Source organism: Rhinopithecus roxellana, chromosome 13 (genome assembly GCF_007565055.1).
Source record: "Rhinopithecus roxellana isolate Shanxi Qingling chromosome 13, ASM756505v1, whole genome shotgun sequence".
NCBI lineage: Eukaryota > Metazoa > Chordata > Mammalia > Primates > Cercopithecidae > Rhinopithecus > Rhinopithecus roxellana.
The window spans coordinates 16,793,024-16,819,540 of NC_044561.1; the positions used below are offsets into that span (position 1 = coordinate 16,793,024).

Consider the following 26,517-nt stretch of genomic DNA (forward strand, 5'->3'; position numbering starts at 1 on the left):
CCACCACGCCCAGCTAATTTTTGTATTTTTAGTAGAGACAGGGTTTCGCCATGTTGGCCAGGCTGGTCTTGAACTCCTGACCAGGTGATCCACCCACCTCCGCCTCCCAAAGTGCTGGGATTACAGGCGTGAGCCACCGTGCCCGGCTAACACACACACACACACACACACGTCTTAGCATACTTACCTGATTATTTCCTCTGGATCTAGAAGTTATCTCCTCTTTCTAAACCTGTCATTTTAGTAGTAACTGAATCCAAGTCAGCAGACCTTCTGCCAGCCATCAGCTGGCTACCCTGCAGACCTCTACATGCAGCATCCAGTATAACTAAGGAGGCCCTAGACACAATTTCTCAGGTCCCACGAACTCACCGGTCCGTCCCCCGTGTCCTCCCACCCACTGCCCCGTCCCTACCTCTAGAGGCCAGCTGTTGACCAAACCCAAAAGAAATCCTATCAGCCTGAGTCCTGTCCCTTTTCTGCCCTCATTGGACCCAGCCTGCGATTTCAAAGTTCCGAGGTCTGAGTAGACATCCCAAGACAGGCGGGGCCAGGAAGAGCCTAATCGTTTATGTCATAAAGTCACTGCTCAAGGCCACCTCCCCAAACAAGGTTCCTTTCTGCCTTCTGTGTGCTCCTTTTCTTATAAAAGCACTCTGGTTGTCATCGGTAATCTTAGCATTCTGCATGAGTAGCGAGCATCTCATTTGGTCAGAGAGTGAATGCAAACTGCCATGTCTTTGCTCGGTATCAAAGACATCTGCCTCAAACACTGGTTCGGAAGCAAAAGAACAACATCGAAAGCAGAGGAAATGGATCCAAATGTTTCCTATGAAGGGAGTCATCATAACAACCCATTCAACGAATACAAGTAACTTCCTTTTATTTGTATACAGGGAATTTATATCATATATGCATGTCTCTAACCAGTCTGAATTCAATGACATACATATTATTTAATTATGCAAAAAATACATACATATATACACTTCATTTTAAAAGGGCAGTTCCTCCCACCCATGGTTCTTCAGTGAGCTCCAGACAGGGATCTGCTGTTGTCTCTGGTGATGCCAGTTCCTATATGACTATGGGGTTTAAAGACAGATCCTGAGATTGTCTCACTCCCTAAAAGCATCTCAGCTGCTCAACCTGAGGGTACTTGACAACAAAAATAAAATAGTGCTCTGTCACAACACTGAAGGAAAAGCTGGCTCAGGTGGAGTTATGGAGAGATGGCACTGTATTTTTTTTTTTTTTTTTTTTTTTTTTTTTTTGAGATGGAGTCTTGCTCTGTCGCCCAGGCTGGAGTGCAGTGGCAAGGTCTCGGCTCACTGCAACCCCGCCTCCCAGGTTCAAGTGATTCTCCTGCCTCAGCCTCCCAAGTAGCTGGGACTTCAGGTGTGTGCCACCACACCTGGCTAATTTTTTGTATTTTTAGTAGAGATGGGGTTTCACCGTGTTAGCCAGGATGGTCTCAATCTCCTGACCTCATGATCCACCGCCTCAACCTCCCAAAATGCTGGGATTACAGGCGTGAGCCACAGCACCTAGCCAGCACTGTATTTTACAAGAATGTAAGGGCATTTTGACTTTCTATGTGCTGACTTCATAAGATATCACTCCAAGACCCTTAGAGGTATAGGTGTCAAAAGACCTTCACCTATAATCACCTGTGGCAGGGCACTGTGGGGATGCGCCATCTTACAGGAGTGGACATGGGGCTCTGGAGGTACAGTGACTTGCCTTAGACCACATGGATGGCTGGGGAGTTCATTCTGACTGCACCCCAGGTCTTTTCACTCCAAGTCGGGTGCTGCCTCCCCTGCTTCTACACGGTCTGTTAGCACCATGCGAGTCCACCAAGCTTCTTCCCTCAGACAGTTACCATGCAGTCTGTCCAGAGACCTGCCCTCACGGCCCCCTAAGTTGCTCTTGGCAATGCTTCTCCTTCCCTCTAATTGCTATTCCTGCTGGTGGCTGCTCACCCAATCCCAGCCCACCACCCTCCAGGCCTGGTCGGCTCTGTGCTAATCCACTGAACCCTGGCTGTTTTTGGGCCAGGACACAGAGGGCCCACAGAATCCTGGTTTCTGAGAGGAGACTCTCTTTGGCCACCCCCAGGTGCAAATCTGGCTCATCTATTTAAGAGAGAGGCAGAGGGCATCCACCCCACTCACAGCTCCCAACAGAAACATCCTTTGTAGCATTGTCTGTGGCAGGTCCCACCTCCTGCAGGGACCTTGGAGACAGAGGAACTCCAGCTTCAGGTCCGTAAGAGCAATCAGGTAACTGACCACGGGACTTACAAGTCCCACCAGGAGCCAAAGGGTGGCGCCCAGGAAAGGGATGGGCTGCGGTAGCTTCCTATATGATCCTCTAGACCCAAAAGCAGGGGTCACTTGAGTCCTTGCTTTCCCACCATTGTTCTTTTATCTGATTATCAAATGATGTGTCACCATAGTGAAATTTTATTTTCCAGAAAACACTGCATAAAATTAAAATCATCCAAAATCCCACACCCCAGAAATAACTAGTGTTGATATTTAGTATACAGACATTCAGACTCTTCTCTAAGCATCTGGATGCATATTCATCTCTCTCTCTCTCTCTGTTTTTTGTTTTTTTTTTTTTTAATTGGCTTCTGTTACTCAAAAGTGCACCATAGGGCTATTCTGGCATCAACAGAGAACTACCTCAACATCTTTCATGACTTTTTCATTCACCTTTCTTTGGACCATCCATTATATTAATCCATTTCTATCAACTCTAGCTATGAGGTTCACACCCACCTTCTTTGACTTCTGATTTTAATAGCACAGCACTGATGACACCTTAGCAGATAGCAGAAGAGGAAGTGCAGATCTTCACTGTATGAACGCACCATAATCTAAGCAGTGTATTTGCGATAGACATTTAGATTAATTTGGGGATAATGTAGCAGTGGACTCCATTGCCTAGTTATTTCTTAAGACTACATTTCTAGAAGTAAGATTGCTAGTTAAAGAGTATGCACATGTTTCAGGCTTTTGATGCACAGGAACATACTTCCCTCCCCAGACGTCACACCAGTTGCCTTTCCTCTCAGTGGCCTGTGAAGGTAAGAAACCAGACTCCATGAGGATAGGAAATGCAAGTCCCAGATTCCCCGCGCTGCTCTGCCAAGTCCAGGGACATCATCTGGAAATCCCCAGAGGCATCAGCACATGGAGCACATCCCATGCAGGGCATGCAGGGGAAATGCCCTGTGATCATACCCAGGGAGAGCAAGGAAGACTTTGGGCATGGGAGCCAGCCTCGGAGATGGGGAGTTGGGGAAAGGACAAACAGAGAGAGCTCCAACTTCTTCTTCTTTTTTTTTTGAGATGGAGTTTCGCTCTTGTCGCCCAAGCTGAAGTGCAATTGTGCGATCTCAGTTCATCACAACCTCTGTCTCCCAGGTTCAAGCGATTTTCCTGCCTCAGACTCCCGAGTAGCTGGGGTTACAGGCATGCACCACCATGCCCAGCTAATTTTGTATTTTTAGTAGAGATGGGGTTTCTCCATGTTGGTCAGGCTGGTCTCGAACTCCCGACCTCAGGTGATCTGCCTGCCTCAGCCTCCCAAAGTGCTGAGATTACAGGCATAAGCCACTGCGCCTGGCCTCAACTTCTTACAGAATAATCGGAAGCAGGGAGTGGAAGGCAGTGAGTGACAGGGGAACTACGAGGCCCTCTGTCTCCTAGGAAGTATCCCTCCACTGAGTGGGATATACGATGACAAGAGGAGCTACATGGGACAGTGACAAATACCTGGTTCAGGAATGCAACCCCCGGAAGCTGCCTTCCCCCACTCCCCACCTGCTGTGTGACATTGGGAAAGGCCTTCACTTCTCTGGGCCTCCACTTTTCCATCCGATTTGCCTTGCCCCTCAGCTGAAATCGTCTTAATTCTGTGATTTCAGAACCAGCTTGAAGACCAGGGCAGACAGGTCTCCACTCCATCCCTGTCTGTTCACCAGGTCATTCACCTTTCTATGGACCATCCATTAAATTAATAAATCCATTTCTATAAACTCTAGCTATGAGGGCCACACCCACCTTCTTTGACTTCTGATTTTAATAGCACAGCACTGATGACACCTTAGCGGTTAGCAGAAAAGGAAGTGAAGATCTTCAATGGAACATAAAGAATGTGCTTTTCAAATTTAGCTTCAGCTCAGCCTTTACTGAAAGTCCCTGTTCCTGCTGGCATCTCTCACCCACCTGCATTATAAACGGGGTCTTTCCCATTTTGCAACTGGGAAAAATCAAGGCTCAGAGTTTACATTTTAGTCAACTAACTCCAGTGGTAAAAGGCAGAGACGGGATTCCATCTCTACTTTCTTTGACTCTAAGTTCATCTCTTTCTTCATCTTTCACTGTCTCTCCAAACCAGCCCTTCAGCAGAGCCCGGGAGACTGCACCAGTGGGTATTTTTCATGCTCAAAAGTATGAGTTCTCTAGTGCAGGGATGAGATCACATTGAAAGAGCATGAGGCCACCTGGGTTTCTCGGATTGGTCATGCTTGGCTCAGAGACCTTGAAGCCAATGAACATGTCTCTCCCTACCCTTTATCATCCATAAAATAAGCAGAGAGAGAATTAATTAGCAGTATCTGGCAAACTCTGCTCTTTATTATTCATACATCACTTCTGATCTAATAAGTAAGCAGTTAACCTCCTTTCCTCCTTCCAAGAACCCACATCTATTGACTTGGCTCTCAAACAGGTATGAGTAAGCTTCTGTGATCTTCCACCCTAGAACATATCCCAAGCCCCAAACCTCCCCTTGGTCCCAGGTGCTCCTTGGTGCCTGGGGGTAATCAGGTCCCGGTGATGCCATGACTTGTGTTCTCTGCGCCCCTGCCCGTCCCTAAGCAAGCATGTTGCAGAAGCAAGATGTGCCAGCTAAGCATGGGTCAGGAGAAATCTCAGCCTGACCCTAAAGACTGTCTCCATCCTCAAAGTAAATGGGGTTAAGGGGGAAAAAGCCAGCCAGCCAGCCAGGTGCCCGTGGGTCACGGATTTCAGATGCAGGTTTTCCAGGCCCCTAGGTAATGCTAGGTGCTGCAGTGGAATGGGTGGATGAGCAGAGGAGGAGGGCACACACATGGAGTAGAACACACAACACACACACGGAGGAGAAAGGAGGAATGCTAAGGAAATGCCCTGTGATCATGCCCTGAGGGAGTGAGGAAAGCCTTGGGCACAGGAGCCAGCCTCAGAGACGGCCTGAACAGGGTGAGAGGGCAGACTCCGCTCTGCTGAGCCAGGAATGACACCTACACTCCACCTTCATCAGAATCAAAAAAGCACCCACTCTCGGTGTTGGAAGCTTGCACCACACCCCACACCAAAAAATCCCCTCAAGGCCCTGATTCCCTTGGGCTCGAAAACAAACAAACAAAAAAGCTGATGGGCTTCTCAGGAAGCCATGTGGTAGGATGGATATCACAGAAAACCATGGATGGGAGAACTTCCCTTGGGCCCATGAGCAGAACAGGAAGTCAGGCAGTCAGTGGGCTCCCAAGAAGTTAATATATGCTATGGACAGATAGCAAGTTATGGACACATAGCAAGATATGCTGTGGACAACCCAGCAAGTTGGCTGTTTCAGAATCCTCCTCTTTTGTTTTTTGAACTTTTGAAAACAAAAGGTGTGCTGGGAGACATGGCCCTAGAGTGTGCTTACTCCGGGTCCCTGATCGTCCAAACTGCGGAGAGGGAGGGGCAGATCTATGCCAAGAGGGGGACAGGCTGTAGAGGCCACAGCGGATTTGTCTTTGTGACCTTAGCACTCTGCCCAGCACCTGGAATATGGTAGGTGCTCCATAAACCTGTATTCAAGGAATGAATCTGTCCATAGCGTATGTATTAATGGGACCTTTAGAGTCATTGGACATCCTTGGGAATCGCATACCCGCCGTTGGCTGGTGGTTGAGAAAAAAGGTAAAAAATGAGATACAGCCCTCTACATGTTTGGCCTCCTATATGGGGCCAGGCTGGGCCTTGAGAAGGAGACCACAGGACCTGACGAGCATGGCACCCTGTTCTCTTTGTGTCCTGAGATGCCTTCTCACTAAGCCTCTTTCCAGACCTTTGGTCCTGGGGCTCTGCAGTGAGCAGAGAGGCAGCTCCTTGCAGGTGAAACCCAGCACCCGCCCATGAGGCCAAGCCTCCCCATGCCAACACGGCTTATTTCCTCTTTCACTACCTCACTCCCTAGTGGAAAAAACAAGAAAACAAAATTCCCCTGAGCAACCTGAAACCCTATGACCCCCTGGCCAAGTGGCAGATCCAGCTCCACCTTGATCCCCTCCACTTTCCTCTGGCTCACCTATACTTAAGCGCAGAGGCCAGCCTCGAGGTTATTTATAACTGTGTCAGAGGAGGAGGAGGCAGGAAATAGGAAATTACGCAGGAGGGGGCTAGGAGTAGCTGTAGGGGCCAAGTGACCCCGCTGGCTGACTTGAAATCCCCTGCCTGCCTGGCCCGTGGCTTCAGAGCCCTGTGACAGGGAATTCTTACCCAGCCTGGATTCCTCCGGTCTCTGAGTCCTACCTGCGGCTCTCTTGCCAGCCACTTCCCCTTCTCTAGATCCAGGTGGAAGCAGTTTTATCCTGAGACTTTCCCCCTGGGCCAGCCACAGTGACATCAGCTTTTCTGACTGCAGTTAATGGTGCAAAAGCTGGAGGCCAAGCAGGAGGCCCAGTGCTGGAGGGGAGACGGACAAACACCCAGCCCTGGGAGCGAATGGGGTGGCAGCAAACACGCGGCTTTTCAAGTCCACCAGCCCTATCCTTCTGTTTCCTTTCCTCCTTTAAATGTTCTGAAAGCCAGAGCCTGAATGGTGACTACTTGAGAACCCAAGACTTCTTAACTGCATCCAGAGGACTCAAAGGGAAGGCCACTCAACCAGAATCACACAGCAGAAGGAGCAGAGCCAGGCCTGGGGTCCCATTTTCCGGAGGCACTGGCCCATTTTCTTTTTTTTTTTTTTTTTTTTTTTTTTTTGAGACAGCGTCTCGCTCTATTGCCCAGGCCAGAGTGCAATGGCGTGATCTTGGCTCACTGCAACCTCCACCTCCTGGGTTCTAGCAATTCTCCTGCCTCAGCCTCCCGAGTAGCTGGGACTACAGGCACGTGCCACCACGCCCAGCTAATTTTTGTATTTTTAGTAGAGATGGGATTTCACCATGTTGGCCAGGATGGTCTTGATCTCTGGACCTTATGATCCGCCCGCCTCGGCCTCCCAAAGTGCTGGGATTACAGGCGTGAGCCACCACACCTGGCCAGCACTGGCCCCTTTTACTATACTACCATGCTGCCCCCAGCCGCCGGGCTAGCTAAGACTCTCCCGGTACAAATGTGAGTGCCCCTGATGGACCGCATAGGCTGGATGTGCCTGTCCTTGCTTTGCCCAGCAGAGCCATGTCCAGAAAGATGGCATCCCACCTCAAATCCTGTAGACTGCTGCAAAATATCCATCAGCCAATTTCTTCTCCAAAACGCTCTGAGCAGCCATGCAACTGGCAGCACCATTAATTTTCAGACAATTTCAGACTAAGTTAGATTACCTTTTTGGGGGGATTTTGTTGCTGTTTAGTTTCAACATCATCGACTCAGTGATACTCTAGGGCAAGTGTTCTAATGATCCAAGATAGCTTTTAGGAGAATTTCTGAACCTCTTGAAATTTGTATGCATAGCTTTAATCAGAATCCCAAAGGTGCTCCTATCGGTAAAATAATTAGGACGGTGATACAAGTGAAGTATAGAACAGAGAGGTGAGAGATCTGGCCCTGATGACCAGGGGACCAGGGTGGGGTTGCACTGGTATGTCCCTACTGCTCATTACCTGCTCCCAGAGTGCCTGTCCCCTGGACCTTCAATCAGAAACATCTCACCTTCACACTCACCACACTGTCCTTCAGTCATGTCCTTAACGGTATAAACAAGATCCTAGGATTTAAGAATCTGATGTGTGCCCAGAACTGAGCCAAGCAAGATTATAAAACAAGTCATGAGCACAGGAAGGAACTTTAAATCTGGCAAATGTGTGACCTTGAAGGTCACCCTTCCCTTCCTCCTTTTTCTTCTGGTCCCTACAAAGCACCCACTGGCACCACTACAGCCATTTCTGTTTGGCAACCCTAGAAGAGCAGCTTCCCTGTGTAATGCAGATGATACCTCCTACTTTCTTCTTCCCTACTCAACAATCACAATGGCAGGCAAGTGGGCAAAGGGAGTTTGCAGAATCCTCATCTGGGCAGTGTCTCACCAACTGCATTTGTAGGTGCTTCTTGGGAAAATTAGTTACTTGGCTAGATACGTTCAGAGAACATTGTTTTAAACAGCTAAACAGGTCACCATGTAGCAGGACTTCTCAGAGCCTTTACTATGCTACTAGCCAGCCACATGTATCTCCAAGAGGGGAATACAATAAACAGCTCTCCCAAATAACTTTTTTTTTTTTGAGCTAGGGTCTTGCTCTGTCACCCTGGCTGGAGAGCAGTGGCACAATCATGGCTGATTGCAGCCTCAATCTCCTGGACTCAAGCAATTCTCCCACCTAAGCCTCCAGAGAAACTGGGACAACAGGCCCAACCACCTTTTCTTTTTCTTTTTTTTTTAATTGGTAGAGACAGAGAATCTTACTATGTGACCCAGGCTGGTCTTCAATTCCTGGGCTCAAGTGATCCTCCTGCCTCAGCCTCCCAAGGTGGGCTTACATGCGTGAGCCGCTGCGCCTGGCTCCAAAGAACATTTCTTAAGATTGGTGGTATGAGGATCACACCTTGAGAAACACTGACTTAGGCCTTCCCACAGTACAAAGAAATGTTGCCTGCCCCATCCTTACAGCACACCTGATGACTTACAAGAGGTGCTGCTGAATTTCTTGCCAGGGAAGCGATCTTAATTCTTCTCAGCAAGGCAATGAGGCAGCCTTCACGAAGGACCCGGGAGCTTGGTATTAGAGGATGATCCAAGTCTGATGGCAAATTTAGAGTGCTCCAGGGAACACTAAAGTCTTGATGATAGGGCAAAAGGGAGTGATTCCATCTTTCTAACCTGGCAGGATAGCAGGTAACAAGATAGAAATAAGAAAAAAGCAAGCTGAACTTGTGTTTCCCTGACATTTGAACTGCCTGCTGTTCTCCTCGCCAAAAATAAAAAAGCTGGTCTCCAGGCAGCAAAAGTAGAGAAGTAAAGGTAACAGAGGTCTCCAGCCTGCAGGAAGACTCATATAACCTCAGCCCGAAGTTCTTTTTATACAGAGCGCAGAGTTTTACTGGCTAAGTGCTCACCCAATGACCCATTTTCAGTATTTGTTTATTCCTGTATTTCACCCATGTTTATTGAGCACCTACTGAGTATGATGGCCTGTAGTCAGGAATGCCCATCAATTTCCAGGCAGCAAGGCTATTCTTAGTTTTCTGATGTCTATTTAAAGAGTGTTAATCCTCTGGGCCCCCCCGCCCCTGCAATTAGACACATAACCACTTTCCAACCTGGTACACTGACCTCGCCCAACTGGGAAGGCGGAATGGACAAGTGTTCTTCCCACCCTGCTTAACTTGGCCAAGAATCTGGCTTCATGGGTTAGGGCAGCGTGGGAACCAGCCAAGCCAGAGGAGACGAACCTGCTCTGCCTGGGCCCTTCAATCAGTGCTGAGTCAAAAGCCTCCCTGTTCTGTTCTTTACCAGCAACACAGTAAGGCAGAAAGTGTTGGGACTCAAGAGCAGAAAAATCCAGGCTGTCTAGTGGGGCGGTGAAGACCACAGAACAGACACACCTGCTCAAATACTAGGTCTGCCATCATAGAGTAGGGTGACCGTGGGCAGAATTGGTGAGATAGCTTGAACTCTGGAGTCAGGAGGCCTGGCTCAAATCTGGCTTCACTGTGTAGGTACATACTAGGCAAGTTACCTAGTCTCTCTCAGAGCCTCAGTATTTTCATCTGCAAAGTGGAATGAGGAGGACGAGGATGATAACACTAATAATTTCTGATATGTATGTTTATAGTAAAGAATAGAATTTATTATGTGTATATATGTATATAAAGGCCTTTAAATAGCTGTCAGTAAACGGTAGCTGCTTTCATATTTAATTCCTCTTAAGTCTCAATTTTTTTCATCTGCAAAGTATAAATAAGAGCGCCTACCTCAATGAGTGTTTATGAGAGTTTAAAGGAGATAATGCTTGGAAAGGTCTTGGCATATAAAAACAAATCAATAAATGTTAAACATTATCAAATTGTTATTATTTTTGTTCCAGTTCCATCTCTAGCTCTTAAACCAAGCTGCTATACCTCTTTGGACCTCAGTTTCCCCATCTGTCAATTGAGAGAACTGGATCAGATGGCTTCTCTAGTATCACGGCACATGGGTTCCCTGCACTGGGACCCACACGGCTTAGAAGTTACTTGCAGCAAAACTGTCAGTAGCCTCTGAGCCTTAGTCAGCCCTAATGTACCTCCAACAGCCCCACATCCCTGTGCACAGTTCATGAAACAAGTAGAAATGGGGAGGGGAAGATGCCTTGCCTTTGCGAATATTATCTTGACCTGTGCTGTAGTATTAATGTGGTGGTCACTAACCACAGGTAGCTGAAATGCAACTAGTCCAAATTGAGATATGCTATGAGTGTAAAATACATATTGGATGTCAAAAACTTAATTTTGAAAATGTAAGATCTTATTAGTAAGTGTAAAATTGATTACATATTGAAATGGTCATATTTTATACATATTGGGTTAAGTATAGTATTAAAATTAATTTCACTTTTTCCTCATTTTTTTAAACGTGACTAGGGGAAAATTCAAAATTGCATACATGGCTCACATGTAGCCACAATCCTGTTTCTCCTGGGCAATACCAATCTAGTTTTTTTTTTCCCCTTTCTGTCTCCCTGCTTGTGAGCTACCCAGTAAGAAACTCTTCTCAGAGGGATACCAGAAAGAATTCAAACTATTTGGAATTAACTTTTTAAAACAAAATAAAATCCAGATGTTAACTATTCAGGTGGAGCATTCTATTTTAGCAGCCTTCGGGAATCTCCTCTGGCTTAAAGGAGCCCTGAATAAATAAAACCTGTCCAGCTGCCAGAGCACCCCATGATATTACCATATTTATCAGCACCTGAAGTTCTAAATCTCCACTCTGGTTAAGCCATCTCTTGTCTTTCTCCGTTAGAAAAAGATGGGCAATGGTTCTGTTTTATTTTCTAAGGTGCTTGCCACTGTTTAATACGGTAGCTTAGCAGTTAGGAATGGCTTTTTCTCATTAAGCTCAGCTCCCAATGTTTCAGTCCTTTCCTTCCTTCCTTCCTTCCTTCCTTCCTTCCTTCCTTCCTTCCTTCCTTCCTTCCTTCCTTCCTCCCTCCCTCCCTCCCTCCCTCCCTCCTTCTCTTTCTTTCCTTCCCTTCCTTCCTTCCTTTCTTTCTCTTTCTTTCCTTCCCTCCCTCCCTCCCTCCCTCCCTTCCTTCCTTCTTTCCTTCCTTCCTTCCTTCCTTCCTTCCTTCCTTTCTCTCTCTCTCTCTCTCTCTTTCTTTCACACACACACACACACACACACACACACACACACACACACACACGAGTACACTATTGCCTGGAAAGGCTGGAATGCTATCTTTCTCAAATGTTCTCATTAATTCATTGATACTTTCATTGAATGCCTACTAATATCAGGCAATGAGCTGGTGAGCAAGACTTGGCTCCCATCGAAGGGGAGGCAGTTATACCACATAGTAATAATATGATGGCTGACATTTATCAGGTCCTTACCACATGCCAGGCAATGAGCCAGGCCTTTTATTTCCATTATGTCAGTGAATTCTCCCACAACCTATGAGGTTAAAGGCACTATTGCATTCTCCATTTTACAGATAGGAAAAATGAGACCAGAGAGTTAACTTGTCCAGGGACAGGCAACTAGCCATGAACGAGGCCAAGGTTTGAGCCAAGTGGTCTAACTCCAGAACCTGTGCTCCAGCTCAGAAAGTGTGGGAAGTGCAGGACACATTTTGCCAGAAAAAAAAAAATTGGGTATTACTCACTCAGAGATCTGAGAATTGAAAGGCGATTCTAGAGATCAAATGGATTCCAGGTCACAAAACTGGTGACCCATAAGGCTGAATCTGGCCCATGGACATGTTTTGTTTGGTCCGTGTGTGTGTGTGTGTGTGTCTTTTCAGAAGATGTTACATTAAACATTTGGATTTCTTGCTTATCCTAAGAGACTAGAAATCTGGCATCACTGGACTCACATCCTAATAGGCTGGAGCTGGACAGCAGCTGCTCCTCCAGAAGGGACCTGGACTGTACGGTTCACCACAGTTACTGCCACTCTCTATTGTCTCCCCACCTCCAAAGCCAAAGCTCAGATGCTGTTTATCATCACACTTGCCTACTGTTTTATTGCTTGTCTTATAACAAAGAAATCATTTTTAGTATTTGTTTAACTCTCCAAAATGGAAACCAAGAGAATGGGGAACCATATACATATTTGACAGGAGTGAGTAATATTCCAGTATGTCTGATACTCAAATATCCAGCGTCTCTGTGCCTGGTCCCTGTAGGCACTGGGTTTGTGACAAGACCTAGATGACAAGTGAGAAAATCCAGGCCAAAAGAGATCAGCCAAAGAAGGAACTGGAACCCACACCTACCTTCCCACCTCAAGTATAAGCTTTTTCCCACTGCACCCATTTGTTCAGAACTGCAGCCTGGAGACCAACCTGGATTCTGAGCTTCTTGGATCTCTCAGTCCTTCCAGTGGTGAAGTTTGACCCTCCAAACTTCCTCAGGATCTTTGGAGCTTTCTGTCCCATCACTGGGGTTTCTCCCTATCAGGGAGCAGATAGTGACTGCCCAGTGGGGCACACATTTGATCTGTGTCTTCCAAACGCCCTCCTCATTCACTTAAACAAAGGTTCCATCGGATCACTCATGTGTTCATCTGAGCCAGTCTTCCACAGAGAAGTCCTCTCAGCTGCAGAAAATGTTTGAGCTGAGCCATGAACCACATTTCCAGAGTGAGGGACTGCTCAGCTAGACTGTGGATAAGGAAAGCCTTATTTTTATGAGTATTGAGTCTTAATCCCACTTCTTGTCCATCAGCTTCTTTAGTGGTATTAATGAGGTTCGATTTTTATCAAGCCCTCCCGCGATCAATGACAAGCCCTGAAGTGACCTTGAGTCTTAATTCTAACCATCGACTAAGTCTGCAAGGTTGCTATCTGTTTGGCAAATCAGCCCTGCTCCAACAGGAAGTTTGGTGGTCAAATATGTCATCTGATAAAGTATCTCAGCTCATTAGAGGTTTTGTTCAGAGCCCACATCCACTTTTGCAACCACAGAAATCCTGGCTCTTATCTTAATAGACCATATTTCTAACAAAGTTACCTACTAAAGGGTGTCGTTGACAGATTTAGGTGCTCAGTTATTCAGCTAAAGTAGAGAGCCCTTTCCAAGGGAACTTAGAGCCAGAAAAGCTTGACCATAGTAGGCATTCAGTGAAATACACAGCACATAGAGCCAGTCCTGCTGTTTTACAGATAAGAGACCAAACCCAGGGAGGTCAGCATCACCAAGGGGACTCCAGAGTCAGATGATGAACTAGGACTAGACCTCAGGCCTCCTAACTCCAGCCAGTGCTCCTCCTCCATGCCGCACTGCACCTCCCAGCCCTGGCAGTGGATAGGAGAGCAGGTGCTGACTCTTCAGCCAAGTTCATTGTCACCAATCCATTTCTAGGGCCCTCTCTTTGGCTACTCCAGTGACTTCTACCTCTGCTTATCAGTGGGGGCTGTCTAAAGAGGGAAGGGCAGCACCAGATCCTTGACAAGTGTTGGGCTTGGCCTCGGAAGACATGGGTTCCAATCCCATTCCACGTATTGGCTATATGGCTAAGCCACTGAACCCCTGCCATTCTCAGTACTGACATTCACTAACTGGGAACTGTGACTGACCCCCCAATACCATCCTGCTTTCCTCGTTGGGAGGTTGTCATCAAATGAGATCAGATGGACTTAAGACTCTAAAATGTGAAGAGTTGTGAAAATAGAGTAGGAACTTTGTTGTTTCTTTCTGTGTCCCGTGGGAAGCACTGTGACAAAATGGAACACATTAGATTTGGAGGTGGGGGGGGGTCAAACCACGATTCTGAAGCTCAGCTGTCTGTATATGACCCTGGAAAACATCACATCACACCTCAGAGCCCCCTTTTCCTCACCGAAAGTGAAGTGAGAATATCAGCTCTGCTCTGCAACAACACTACTACTAAAAGCTCATACTTATTCTTATCGAGCTGTTCTGTGCCAGGAATCAGTCTGTCGTATAGACCAAGGGCTACAACTTTTTAGACTTGGGAAGATTCTACCCATTTTGCGACGTCTCCACGTGAGTCTTTGGCTCCCCACTGTTGGGCCTCCCCTCAGTCTGCTTATCTTTGGTTTTCTTCCTCTCCAGACATGCCTTCCCTGCTGCCCCCAAATTTTATTCCTGTGTAGTCAGTTCTGGGATCCTCACATAACCAAGCCTCACCTCCTAACCCAGGACCCTTTCAACTGTCTCAGTGGTTCCCAGCCTTTCAATACTGAGGAATATTTAGTGCTAAACATTCCATGAAGTATTTCACTTAATTGCCAATGAAGTTACCACGTGGTACATAATATATTCCCCCCATTTTAGAGATGAGGAAACTGAGGCAAAGAACCCGCCCGAGCTTGGGAGTAGCAGAGCTCACAAGAGCTATTATGTTTCCAAATCTAAAGGCAGGGAGTTTATTCATGATGATAAAGTCTAAGTCAAAAGGGAGTCCCTCCTAATACATGAAATGCAAACACCTTAGTCAAACACCTCAAGTCACGAAAGTAAGTCTTCGTGAAATCTGACCCTGGTTGCGAAACTCACCATCCCCACATCCTAATCCAGGGATTGCAGGAGCCCTGAAGTTTCTGAATGAAAAAGCTCTTCCCTGCAGGCAGCCGGGCGGCCCTGTGTCTGGCACCCTCATGGGCAGAGGCAGAGGGGATAATTGCCATGTAATATTTAAGATCTCTGGTTCCGGAATGGCTCTTGGAGGCTTGGTCATCTCAGGACTTCCCCTCTCCTCCGCTCCTCAACACCCACCCCCTGCCCCGCCCAATCATCTAGGGCTCTGTTTTTCCACTAACTGAACTTTACCTTGGGCTCTCTGAGGCCGGATCGTACAGCTTTCCTTCCCTTCCCCACCCCCACAAAAAGCCAGGTGGCTGCAGGCCTGGAAACACTTAAAGTTTCTTGTCTCCAAGCCATGAATGCCACCATTAGGTGATCGGATTTACATGAACATAAATCAGACTTGAGTGTTGGGTAGTGTGGACCGTCCCTTCTGTGACAGCAAAGCCATCCTGGCCACACAGATGGCCTCTAAATGGATCAGGAAAGGTTCTCTGGGGCCCCTCTGCAACTACAAACACTAATTTTTAAACAACTGAACAAAAAGACCTCTTAGTTCCACTGCAGCCCAGATAGACACCTGTTGACCTCCTGTCAAACAGTATTTAGTAAGTCCTTTAGCTAGAATCAATACTTTGTGTACCCCTGGATGCCAGACATGAACATAGGAAAATACCTGAAGCCATATCACCTCCTCTGAAAGGATAGAAACCTCAACCCCGACACATCAGCGACCTGCTGTCTATCCCAGGTGTGGTGCCAGCACTGTGGGTAACAGGGAGAAGTGACAATGGCAGTAAATGCATGGGACCTGCCCACGGGGAGAAGAGATGCTAAGCTGGCGTGAAACTAAAGCACCATTCTCAGGAGGGGCAAAGGACAGCGATATACCAAAGAAGCCAGGAGCTATTTTTGGCATATCAGTAACTCAACGCAAATTCGACAATGCAATCACCCAGGAACCCATGAGAAAGCTTCCCAGGCTTACAAAAACACCAACCGTCCTTGCTTTGGGCCGTAATTAATTAGTATATTAGCTGATTGTGTCAGAAGAATGACTGGCTAGTATCAGCAGTTCTAGTTATATTTTAATTTGTTTTTTAATGGAAAGTTAATCAACACTCAACACATGAAATTGTGATGGATAACTGTTCCAAACACAGAACTTATTGAAGGGAAAAATTAATTTTAAAAAACTCCTTACTGTTGAAAAGGCCGGGAACCACTGAGACAGCTGAAAGGGTCCTGGGTTAGGAGGTGAGGCTTGGTTATGTTAGGATCCCAGAACTACTATACAGTAATAAAATTTGGGGGCGGCAGAGAAGGCATGTCTGGCGAGGAAGAAAACCAAAGATAAGCAGACTGAGGGGAGGCCCAACAGTGGGGAGCCAAAGACTCACGTGGAGAGGTCGCAAAATGGGTAGAATCTTCCCAAGTCTAAAAAGTTGTAGCCCTTGGTCTATACAAGAGACTGATTGGAAACACAGGTTTTGGAGATAGGCTAAGCAAGTGTAGGTTGCAAGTGGTGTGAGCTGGGGCAAGCCATTTGGCTTCCCTAGCCTGAGACGGCCCATCAGGCAGCTGGGATGACTGATACGCAAGTAAGGAGCTTGGTACCATGCCTGGCACATAGTAAGTGCACCACACTTCCTGTGAAAAGTCATTACAGTATTATGTTGGTGATCTCCTGCAGGGTTGGCATTTAGAAATCTCCACTTGCTTCTCTGGGAGGGTGCTAGGGTATCATGTCCACCAGAAGACAGGACTAGACTTATCAAGTAATGCAGAGAGCGTAGTGAGTGCTTTCCCTCTCAAGTGGGTTAGATGCATCCCTCTGGGTGGCACACAGCCCTGAGTTCTCTCTCCCAGCACAAGAATGATCCCCTCTGGGAGTTTCCCATGCAGCTTTGGAGAATTTGGCTTTTACTAGAGATGGCATTTTTAAGCATACTTAAAATATGGGCAAGGTTTATGACTGTTCTTCTGGTACCAATGCCAAGGAGTGATCAGGGAAAGGAACCAAAGGAGACCTAGAGAAGGAGAAGTTCATGAGGAGTGTTCAAAACCAAGGGGGTGTCATGGGCCAAGAGCCAGAGAGACAGAGTATGAACAGCTGGAGCAGGACAGACCAGTGAGGAGACTACGAGGATGAGGTGGGCAGGGTCCACACTGGCCTTTGTAAAAGCCATTTGATGATACTTTTTCCTAAGAGTCCACTGAAGAGCTTCCATCAGAACAGGAATTCTTTCCTAAACCAGCCCTTCTAGCTCCCATAATAATGAGACTCCAGTGTCCTTCTTTGGCTGGGGTCCACCCAGCCTCCCTCTCAGCAGTCCATCCTCCTCCTTGTGACCATCCCACCACTGTCACCCAAGCGCCATCCATATGCAACAAGAAGGGAGACAGATGAGTGAGTGCCCTTGCTGCCACCATGAGCCTGGCCAGCGGACAGCTTTGAGTCAGAAAGCAAAACCCTGTGTATGTGTGTTCAAAACACAGTCACATATACCTTTGAACCTGAGTCCATGTGAATCCTCAAAGTCAAACAACTTGGTATAATAAATGGTCCATTGCTTACTATGAAAGCAAAATAAATACATAAATAAAACTATCTTCAACCAAATTACTCCAGTATGCAACAAGTCAAGGACCACAGCTTTCCTGGCATTGCAGCCTTCCTCTCCCTATGAAAATACTCCCATTAACTTGATCTTCATGGCCCTAATTTTGCTCCCTTTCAAAGAGACAAAAAGAAGGAAAAAACAAAAAAAAACTGAAAAAGTCAATAAAAATTATAAATTGTTTTTCTATTTGAGAGAAGCATGGAAGTCTCTTAAGCACAGGGCTCTAATACTCCTCCATCCCCTCATGTTGCATATATGAAAAGAACTATGTTAACACAGCCACTGTGAAGGCCAAATTGGCAGGAACTATTAAAATGGAAAATGCACATTATATAATTATAATAATATAAGAGTATGTAGTAATATATATAATATGATATAGTATAATGTGATCTATAGTATAGTTGTTGAATATATTTTAGAGCCAAGGTGAAGGGGCTTAAATACAGGCTCTATTCCTTGCTAGCAGTATAACCTTAAACAAGTTACCTCATTTTTCTAAGCCTCAGTTTCCTCAGCTGTGAAATGGAGATGAAAATAGCACACTTTCCTTTATCAAACTGAGAGCATTAAATGAGTTAATGTAAGTTAATGACTTAGAATAATGCCTGGCACATAGTAATCACTCTATACTTATTAGCTGTTTAAAATTATAACCTCATGAAATACATAAAAGAAATTTTTTATATATGTATATATCCTCCAAACCATCAATCCACAGTAATAAAAGGACTTTGTTTGTCTCACTGTGGCCCACGGAGAAGTAAAGTTAATAGAGACAAGACATTTCAGGGCTCCAAGACTCTTCCCTTAAAGGTGGAGATGAGTTGGGAGTCCCCAGGGGGAGCTACCCAGTCTGCCAGTGTGGTAGGAGGAAAGCCAGGGGGGGGCAGTCAGGAGACTGGGTACCATCTGGAGAAGGTGCCCCTCTGACAGTTATAAATATATTAAGTAGAAAGATCTGAAGTACACATTGTTGAATGGGAAACAAGCAGAATACTATATGTGGTATTATGTGGTATTCCACTATTTTTAGTGTTCTACTATTCATGTTTCTAAAGAAAAAACTATAGATTTGCTATGGGTGCCTATGTATGTAAATGTATAGGAAGAAAAGGATTTGGAGAAGGGACTAAAGTGTGCAACAAGTAACACACTTTTCTGAAAAAGTAATCAGAAAAGATTTTACTCTTCTCCGATTTTAGATAGATAGATAGATATAGATAGATAGATAGATAGATAGATAGATAGATAGATAGATGATAAATAGAAATGGATATATCATAGATCATAAATATACTGTTTAGCAATTTATCATATACACAGAGATACATACATGAACATAGAATGCATGCATATACTTGTAGCTCTTAAAATATAGATAAAACAGGCCAAGATGGTACAAATTGTTATTCCCCTTGTATAAATAAGAAAACTAAAGCTCAAAGATTGCCCATATGTGCCTAGGCACACACAGCCAACAAGCCCCAGAGGAAGGAGTGGAGCTCGGATCTGCCCTCCCCATTGCCTTTCCACCACCCCACGCTGCCTCTCAAGGCCACCCAGGAGTTGACTACGACAAAAGGTGGAAGAAGCGGCCTCCTTGTCCATACTGGCTGGAATGGTAAAAGCCAAATGCGATGGAGAATTGTGTTTTTGTTTTTGTTTTTAATTAATGAACCTGTTGGAATGTGCCATTCAGCAGTGGAGCTGAATGGTTCCTGCTGTTCCTGCAAAACAAACAAAAATCCCTCAACCCAAGCTACTTCTGTGGCCACTTTTCTAGCCTTATCTATCCAGGGACTGTGAAAGGGACACAGAACTGTCACAGGGGCACCTTCTCCAGCTGAGACCCAGTCTCCTGACTACCCCCCTGGCTTTCCTCCCACCACACTGGCAGACTGGGTACCTTCCCCTGGGGACCCCTAACTCGTCCCCACCTGTAAGCAAAGAGTCTTGAAGCCCTGAAATGGCTTGTCTCTATTAACTTTACTTCTCCCTGGGCCACAGTGAGACAAACCAGGTCCTTTTATTACTGAGACTTGATGGTTTCAAGGGTCTTTTCCAGTTCTAATATCCAAAGAACATTAGAATTTTCCTCTGCGATACCGTAGAATAAGAATAAGCTCTCCCTCCCTGAAGATGATGTTTAACTAAAACCTCTGGCCATTTTGGCTGTCTTCATATTTTTAAAGAAAACCCAAATGTAGAAGAAAGGCATTCTTCAAATGTTAACCATCCATTCCATCTCCTGGTCACCTTAGAATATCATGTGTCAATGAAAGTTGAAACGTTTTTGAAGCATGGTATAACTGGTAATATGTTTTAGCTATATCATTTAGCAACTAGGTGGCCGTAGACAAGCACAGTCTCTTCAGCCTCAGTGTTTTCCCTCTGAAAAATGGGTGCAATGCCTACTCTTAAGGTTGCTGGGCGGGGGAGGGGGTGAAAGAGATGGCATTTGGGAAGTGCTTGCAACCAGGAGGGACCTGAGAGATGCCTCTTCCTTCCTCCAGCTGGATAACAGCTCTCCTCTTCCATGGTTCCCAAGATATCCACAGCCTGGGTCCCCCAGACTTGCCCTACCAAGTGCCAGCACCTCTCCAAAGTCTGATTCTATTTTCCTTAAGTTGCAAAGCCCAGTGTTGAGGTGTAATTGTGTGTGAGAGGGAGAGGGAATGGATCTGGTTTCTTTGAAAATGGCTTCTTTGCTAAAACGACAACTTCAGATCTGATCCTGAAAAAAATCTGCTGGCACTGGCCCCTGTCAAAACAATTTGGAGATATCCAGGGGCCATCCTCTGGGGCTGGCAGCCAGCCCCCCAGCTGAGCCTCATGTTCAAATTCCCAACAGGCTCAGAGGCAGGCCCCAAACATGCTCTATCCTACAGCTCCATTCCTCCCATGCAAAGGTGGCCGGAGAGGAGGAGAGAAGGGCTTGGCATTCTGAAGCAAAATTCTCTCTCTCTGCTGCACCCCCCTCAGCCCTGCCCACCACCTTTGCAGAAGCCACACACACACACTCACGCAGGAACATTTTCAGAAAGCCCTTGGCACAGCCCAGCCCTTCCTAAGCTGGACAGAGCTGCCAGAGTGGATCTGCCCTGGCTGAGGCTGCCTTCTTCATCCCCAGCCCCCTCCCATTCCTCTTCTAGAGTTAAGGTTTTGTCAGGAGTTTCAGGGGCAATGACTGGCCAGGGGAGGGGGGCCACAGACATCCTGCCTGCTTCCAAGTCCCTTTCTTTCCCCCACAGTGTGTCTTATAAGTCGGCATGTAGTTTATTATTCTCCTAAACACTTCCATAGGGTACAGGGCCTAGAGTTGCCATAGAAACACCTTTTAACTCCTCGTCCCCCAGAACGCCGTGCCAGGCCCTAGGACTTTGGGGAAAAAAGACAGAAAGAGACACCTGTGGATGAGCAGAGAGAGGGGGAAAGGCCATCAGGCAGCCCCCCAGGAGAGGGCCGGGCCAGGCCTCCTGTGCCTTTTGCTAGGCCAACATGGCACCAAGCCATGAAGAGAAAACCACCATGATGGTTTTAAAAGAGGAAGTTGACGGGCTTGCACGAACACCTTTAGGGGGCTACAAAGTTGACTGGTGGGGTTGTGCAGGTCCCGAGGAATGGGGAGCTCCTTCATATTTTTTTGAGGGAGAGAATGGACAGAGTTTCAACCCAGACTGGAAACGAGAAAGGCTCTGAGCAAGGAAACTTGGGAGCCAAGTACTGGATGCCAGCAGGTTGCTGTGCAAGGCGAGGGAGGTCGGCAAGCAAGCAGCTCACACCCACACCTCCCATTTTAAAAGCATTAGCTCATCCCTGCCACTAGTGCAGTGCACCAAAGCCAGGCAGAACAATTTGGGATCCGTGCCAGAGCATCGAAGATTTTTTGTTTCTTTTTTTTTCTTTTAGATTCCACAATCTCCTGGTCTTTGAGTACTTCCTGGTAACTTAGCTTTTCTCTGGGAAATTTATGAAGAGGAGCAAGGGAGATATTTCTTGAATCAATCCAGAGAAATTGTAAGAAACTTTCTGCATCACTCAGACCTACTGCAGGAAACCTAAGCAGTAAACAGACGGGAAGGCCCCCATTGGAAGCAGGATCTACTCATGCTATTTTCACTTTTCCGTGGTCAATTTCTAGGGTAGAAACCCCAAAGCAAAGGGCAAGGGGGAAGAATAGGGACCCACTCTCACTACATACCAAAAAAACATAGATGAACCCACCCAGCTCATTTTCCAGCAGAAAAGGACTTGGGCTGCACCCCTGCACACCCTGATTGCACCTGCCAGCCTCCTGGCCGCATGTGTGCGCTCCCCCTGGGCAAAACTGGAACTCAGCCGCAGCAGCAACTCCCCACACTAATCAGGTGGCAATATCACCAACTGGGATGAGGAGGGAAAGGATAAGTGGAATGTGGGTGGAGGTGGTCATGGGAAGTGGGAGGAAAACCCTCCCCAGGCTTCAGGCTGCCCAAAAGGATCTTTCTAAGCAATCCACAAACCCGGGACCAGCTGGGTTCCCCCGGTGGGGGAGGGGAGGATGTACCATGCAGGCCACAGGGAGCCTCTTACAAGGGTGACCTCAGGTCACACAAACACCCTCAGCTGCCAACTGCACTGACATTCTGGTCACCACACCCCCATTCTGACCTCCAGGCTCAGCCCAGCCCACCAGCAGTGTCCCTCCTGGCCTCCACTGCCTCCCCTGCCAAGCTCCTGCCTCCTCCCCCTCCTCACCACAACACACTGGTAGAGTCCCTCACCCAAGACTCAGTGGAAAATTTCCTTCTCCTTTATGACTGTACTTAAAACACACACGCTCCATTCTTCACCTCTGAATCGACACAGGCAGAGGGCGGCAAGGCTGTCCCACCCCACCGCCCAGCCCAGCGCGTAAACACACACACTACTCCCAGGAGGGCCACTGGACTTGCACACTTTATGGGCTGGAAAGGAGGAGAGAAATGTTTCCCAGATGCCACTCCGCCTTTGGCCATCCAAACACGACTGTCCCAAACACTCCCAGACAAGCCTCCCAGGATGCTCTCGGGGCCCTCCATACACGCTAAGGAGTAGGAGGTCTACTCTTTACAGGGTCTCTCTACTCAAGACACTAAGTCCAGTCTGGAACTGTCACCGTGATGTGACCCTTGGCAGCTTTGTTCTTTTGGTGACAAATCTGTTTTCCACTGCCCATTCTCCCCTCCCCACACGCATTCAAGGAAAAAAAAAATAGCCTTCCTGTGAATTTTCACAGCTATGTGGTAAGTGACCCCTCGCACACGCCACCTTCTGCTGGCTATCAACACTCTCAAACACAGTGCCTCCAGGGGGTGGGTCAACGCCACAGCTTTCTCCTCATTTTCCCCTTAAATCCACCCAAACTTGGCAGTCCCAGAAGCTCAGTTAGCGCTTGCTTGGGAAGCATGCAGCTGGGATGGGTCTCAGTGAAAAGAATGAATTTCATGGGCGCAGGCGATGATGCAGACTCGGAGTACTCCAAGTTTCTCCTGCAACTTTCCGTGCACATGGCTGGCAACTTTTTTTTTTTTTTAAACTATTCAATTTCCCAGCACTTTAGTTAGCATTCCAAGTTTGGGGAACCCACCCTTTCCTCACCCTTCTCTTCTAGCCCTTCCTCGTTAGTAGTGAATGGGGACATTTTCCAGATGTCAAAAGGACCAGTAGGAACCCCACGCCCTAAGTTAGGAAAGCAAAGGCGGCCAGGGGCTCACTCAGCCACTATGAGCTTCCTCTGCAGGGCATCTTCCCCTCTCAGTTATGCCAGCGCCCCCACCCAAGGACATCGAGTTTCCCCACTCCGTCGCAACCCCGTTTGCCCCTCTCCTCGGGGAGAGGAAAGGAGTGGGGCTCGCTCTGCCTCCCTAAGCAGCGCTGCAGTCCCGGCTGCAGCGTGGGGCTCGGGCGGGGCACCAGGAGCGCTTACCGATGTCAGAGTTGCAGAAGGCGTCCTGGGGGTGGCTGGGCGAGCATGTGCACGCCTCGGCGCCCCAGTCCCCCAGGCTCCAGCTGCCCAGGAGCACGATGAGCCCGAGCCAAGGAGTCATTGCCGCTGCTGCCACCGCTGCTGGAGCTGCTGCTCGCCTCTCCAAAGTTGCCGTGCGCGCCGCCGGCGGGGCTGCTGCAGCCCGAGCTCGCTCGCCCGCCGGGCCGTGCGGGGCAACTTTGGCCTCCGGCGCGCTGCCCTCCGAGTGCCCGGCGGGACGGGATGGGGTGCGGACGAGGCTGCCTCGGCGCTGGCGCAGGACTCCGCGGGCGGCCTCCCTGCGAGGGAGCAGGAGCTGGAGGAGCAAGAGGAGGAGGAGAAGCCGTCTGAGCGCCCGCCGCCTGCCTGCTGCCCGCTCTGCGCCGCTGCCTGGGCGGCCGAGTGATATAGAGCTGGGCCCCCGGGGACCCCGCCTCGGGCTGTTGGGGCCCGCCCCTTCAGACCAATGGCAGAGCCGCATTACCTCATCGGCCCTCCAAAAAGGGGGCGGGGCCGGGGGCACGGGGCAACGGGGCGGGGCAGCCCCCGGACCGTTCAGATCCTTATAGGGAATAATACCGCCGTGGGCACGCGAGTGGGTGGGCTGGGGCGCGCCCGGGACCGGTGCTTGCAGCTGGGTCCTCCGAGCGGCGCCCTCGTGACCCTTCTCGTCTGCGCCCTCGCCCCACGCCCACCTGGGCCACTGGGTGCTTCTGACCCAAACCAGAACCAACTACCACCCACCCACCCCAGCAGGACCGTTTACACAGGTCGGGGGTGGCCATGTCCTAGAGACCTTGACTGAGCCTGGTGGAACCAGTGGGGGAATGCTAACTGCTACCCCGAGCAGGGACAGAGGAGAAAGACCCAAACACTCTCTCTCTCTCTCTCTCTCTCTCTCTCTCTCTCTCTCTCTCTCTCTCTCTCGTTCTTACTCTCTGGGATATGGGAAGCCATCTGCTGTTTGGAGCTGGCTATGATATATGATAGAAGACTGTTTTTCTATGCTCCCCCAGAGCAAACGGGGTCCTGTATTCATTCAACAAACACGGTTCAGGATGCTGGGTTAAGCAACACAAAGCCCTTGCTCCCGTGGACATCAACGAATGCACAGGGTGATTTTCTATGATGCTAGGGCTATGAAGAAAACAAAACAGAGTTCAGGGTTGGACATGACTGGGGAGGGCGCTGCTCTCTCTGCAACAGCAAGGGAAGGGCTCCCTGAAGTGCCATCTTCGCTGAGAAGTGGACAAAGAGAAGGATCAACTATGGGACAAGCCACAGGAGAGAGGTATCAGGCAGGGGGAACAGCAAGTGCAAAGGCCCTGAGCATGTTTGAAAGACAGAAAGTAGAAAGGCAAGAGGAAGTGGTTCCCCGCCCATGGCTGACAGGGCTCCACCCTTCAGCAAGGGATTTGGGGGTGAGCTGATCCAAAACTGTAGTAAAACCAGGAGAATGATCTAGGATCCTAGATGACTAACTATAATGGATGATTGCAAATAACTAACACAATTACTATCCTTATTATTGACATCTTGATTCTGCTTTGTATTTTTAAAAGCAGGATTTTGTACCTCACCTTATAGCTCTCACAATAATCTTTGTAGATAGGAAAAGCAAGCACAAGTATCACTCCCACTTTCCAGATGAGGAACCCACACAGAAAGATGGGATGATTGGTGGCCAGCCAGGAACTCAAGTCACCCCTTTCCACTGCCCCTTCCCATCTGAAGAGAGACATGCATTTCCCTGAACGTCAGCAGCTGTTCCATCTAACTGCAAATGGCCACTTGCAGCTGGGATCTTCCATCTTTCTACACTTTCATCTCTTTTCCTTTCTCTTCCGCTTCATCCTGTTAGAAATGCTACAAGTTTGGAACAAATAGAAACAGGGAGAAATGCAAGTTCAGCTTCTTTCTCAGAACTCCTCTGTTTACATCTCAGAGAAGTGACATTGGGACAGCAGAGGCTGAAGAATTCGTGAGAGATGGTATTTTATTTCCAAGAACGTTTTTGAAACTCCTTTCTCCCCTTTGAGCATTTTAGCCATAGGAAAGGGAAACCAGTTTCCACACGATTTTGACTTGTCCCCACCGCCCCGGCCCGCCACCCAGCTTTAAAAACCCTCCCTGCCTTCACTCTAACTGTGGCCTGACTCTTAGAGATATTTCTGTCTCTCGACGTTTTTCTAGCACTATTTTCATTGTTTTTTGGGGTGTGATTCTGTTACTTCTCCAACCACAGTAGGAATACTTTGAGTCCTGAGATATTTAGCCACACTGCTTTTTAGCCCTCTGAGAACCAAATAGGGTCTCAGGAGACTGGAGAGCATGGGTGTGGCCAACAGCTGACTGAGTCCTGAGCAAAGAGTGCCCTGTAGGCCACTCTAAGGATCCAGGTTGAATGAGGGCGTACGTGGTGGAATTTGAGAGATTCGCTTATCCCTGCACTCCACATGACTTATTCCACAGTCATGTGGAAGGTTTTAGAAGACTTTCCAGACCAAATCCACTTTGGATAAGCATCTTACATGATAGAGGCCCTCTCTTCGCTTTCTTTTCACGTTACAGTTTTGTCCAAAGTGCCGATATTTTCTCCAACGGAAGGCCTTGCCTGGAATTTAAGTGTCAAGTAGATAACTTCTGCTGAACTTCAAGCAGCAGTTTTCTCATAGAAAGCATCTGAAGCGTTTTATTCCGGCAGCTACTTAATTATGAAAGCACAAATGTAATCTGATCTTTTTTCCAACTGAAAAGTAATGAAATCACCTTTCGGTTAATTTCTTCTCACTCCTGATCCTAAGCTGGTCCACACAGTGTCTTGAAGTTCAGCGAATTCCAAGAGCTTTTCAGTTGGGATGTTCTCTCTTATTCCTAACCGGAGTCAGTTCCCCTCTGCCCACCGTGTGAAGGCAGTTTGGTTCTCACCGTAAGGAAAAGAAAG

At 47.8% G+C, this 26,517-nt stretch overlaps 2 protein-coding genes across 3 annotated transcripts in view; one reads left to right on the forward strand and one right to left on the reverse strand.

Moving 5' to 3' along the window:
* Positions 1-24,014, reverse strand: part of TIMP3 (TIMP metallopeptidase inhibitor 3) — a 61,963-nt gene extending 37,949 nt beyond the window's left edge. The window contains exon 1 of the mRNA XM_030915418.1: positions 23,535-24,014. Coding sequence (XP_030771278.1) covers positions 23,535-23,655 — 121 coding nt within the window. The 5' untranslated portion in view covers positions 23,656-24,014. The remainder of the gene's footprint in view (positions 1-23,534) is intronic.
* SYN3 (synapsin III) overlaps positions 1-26,517 on the forward strand; it is a 547,449-nt gene that overhangs the window by 226,175 nt on the left and 294,757 nt on the right. The gene's annotated exons all lie outside the window — the stretch shown is intronic.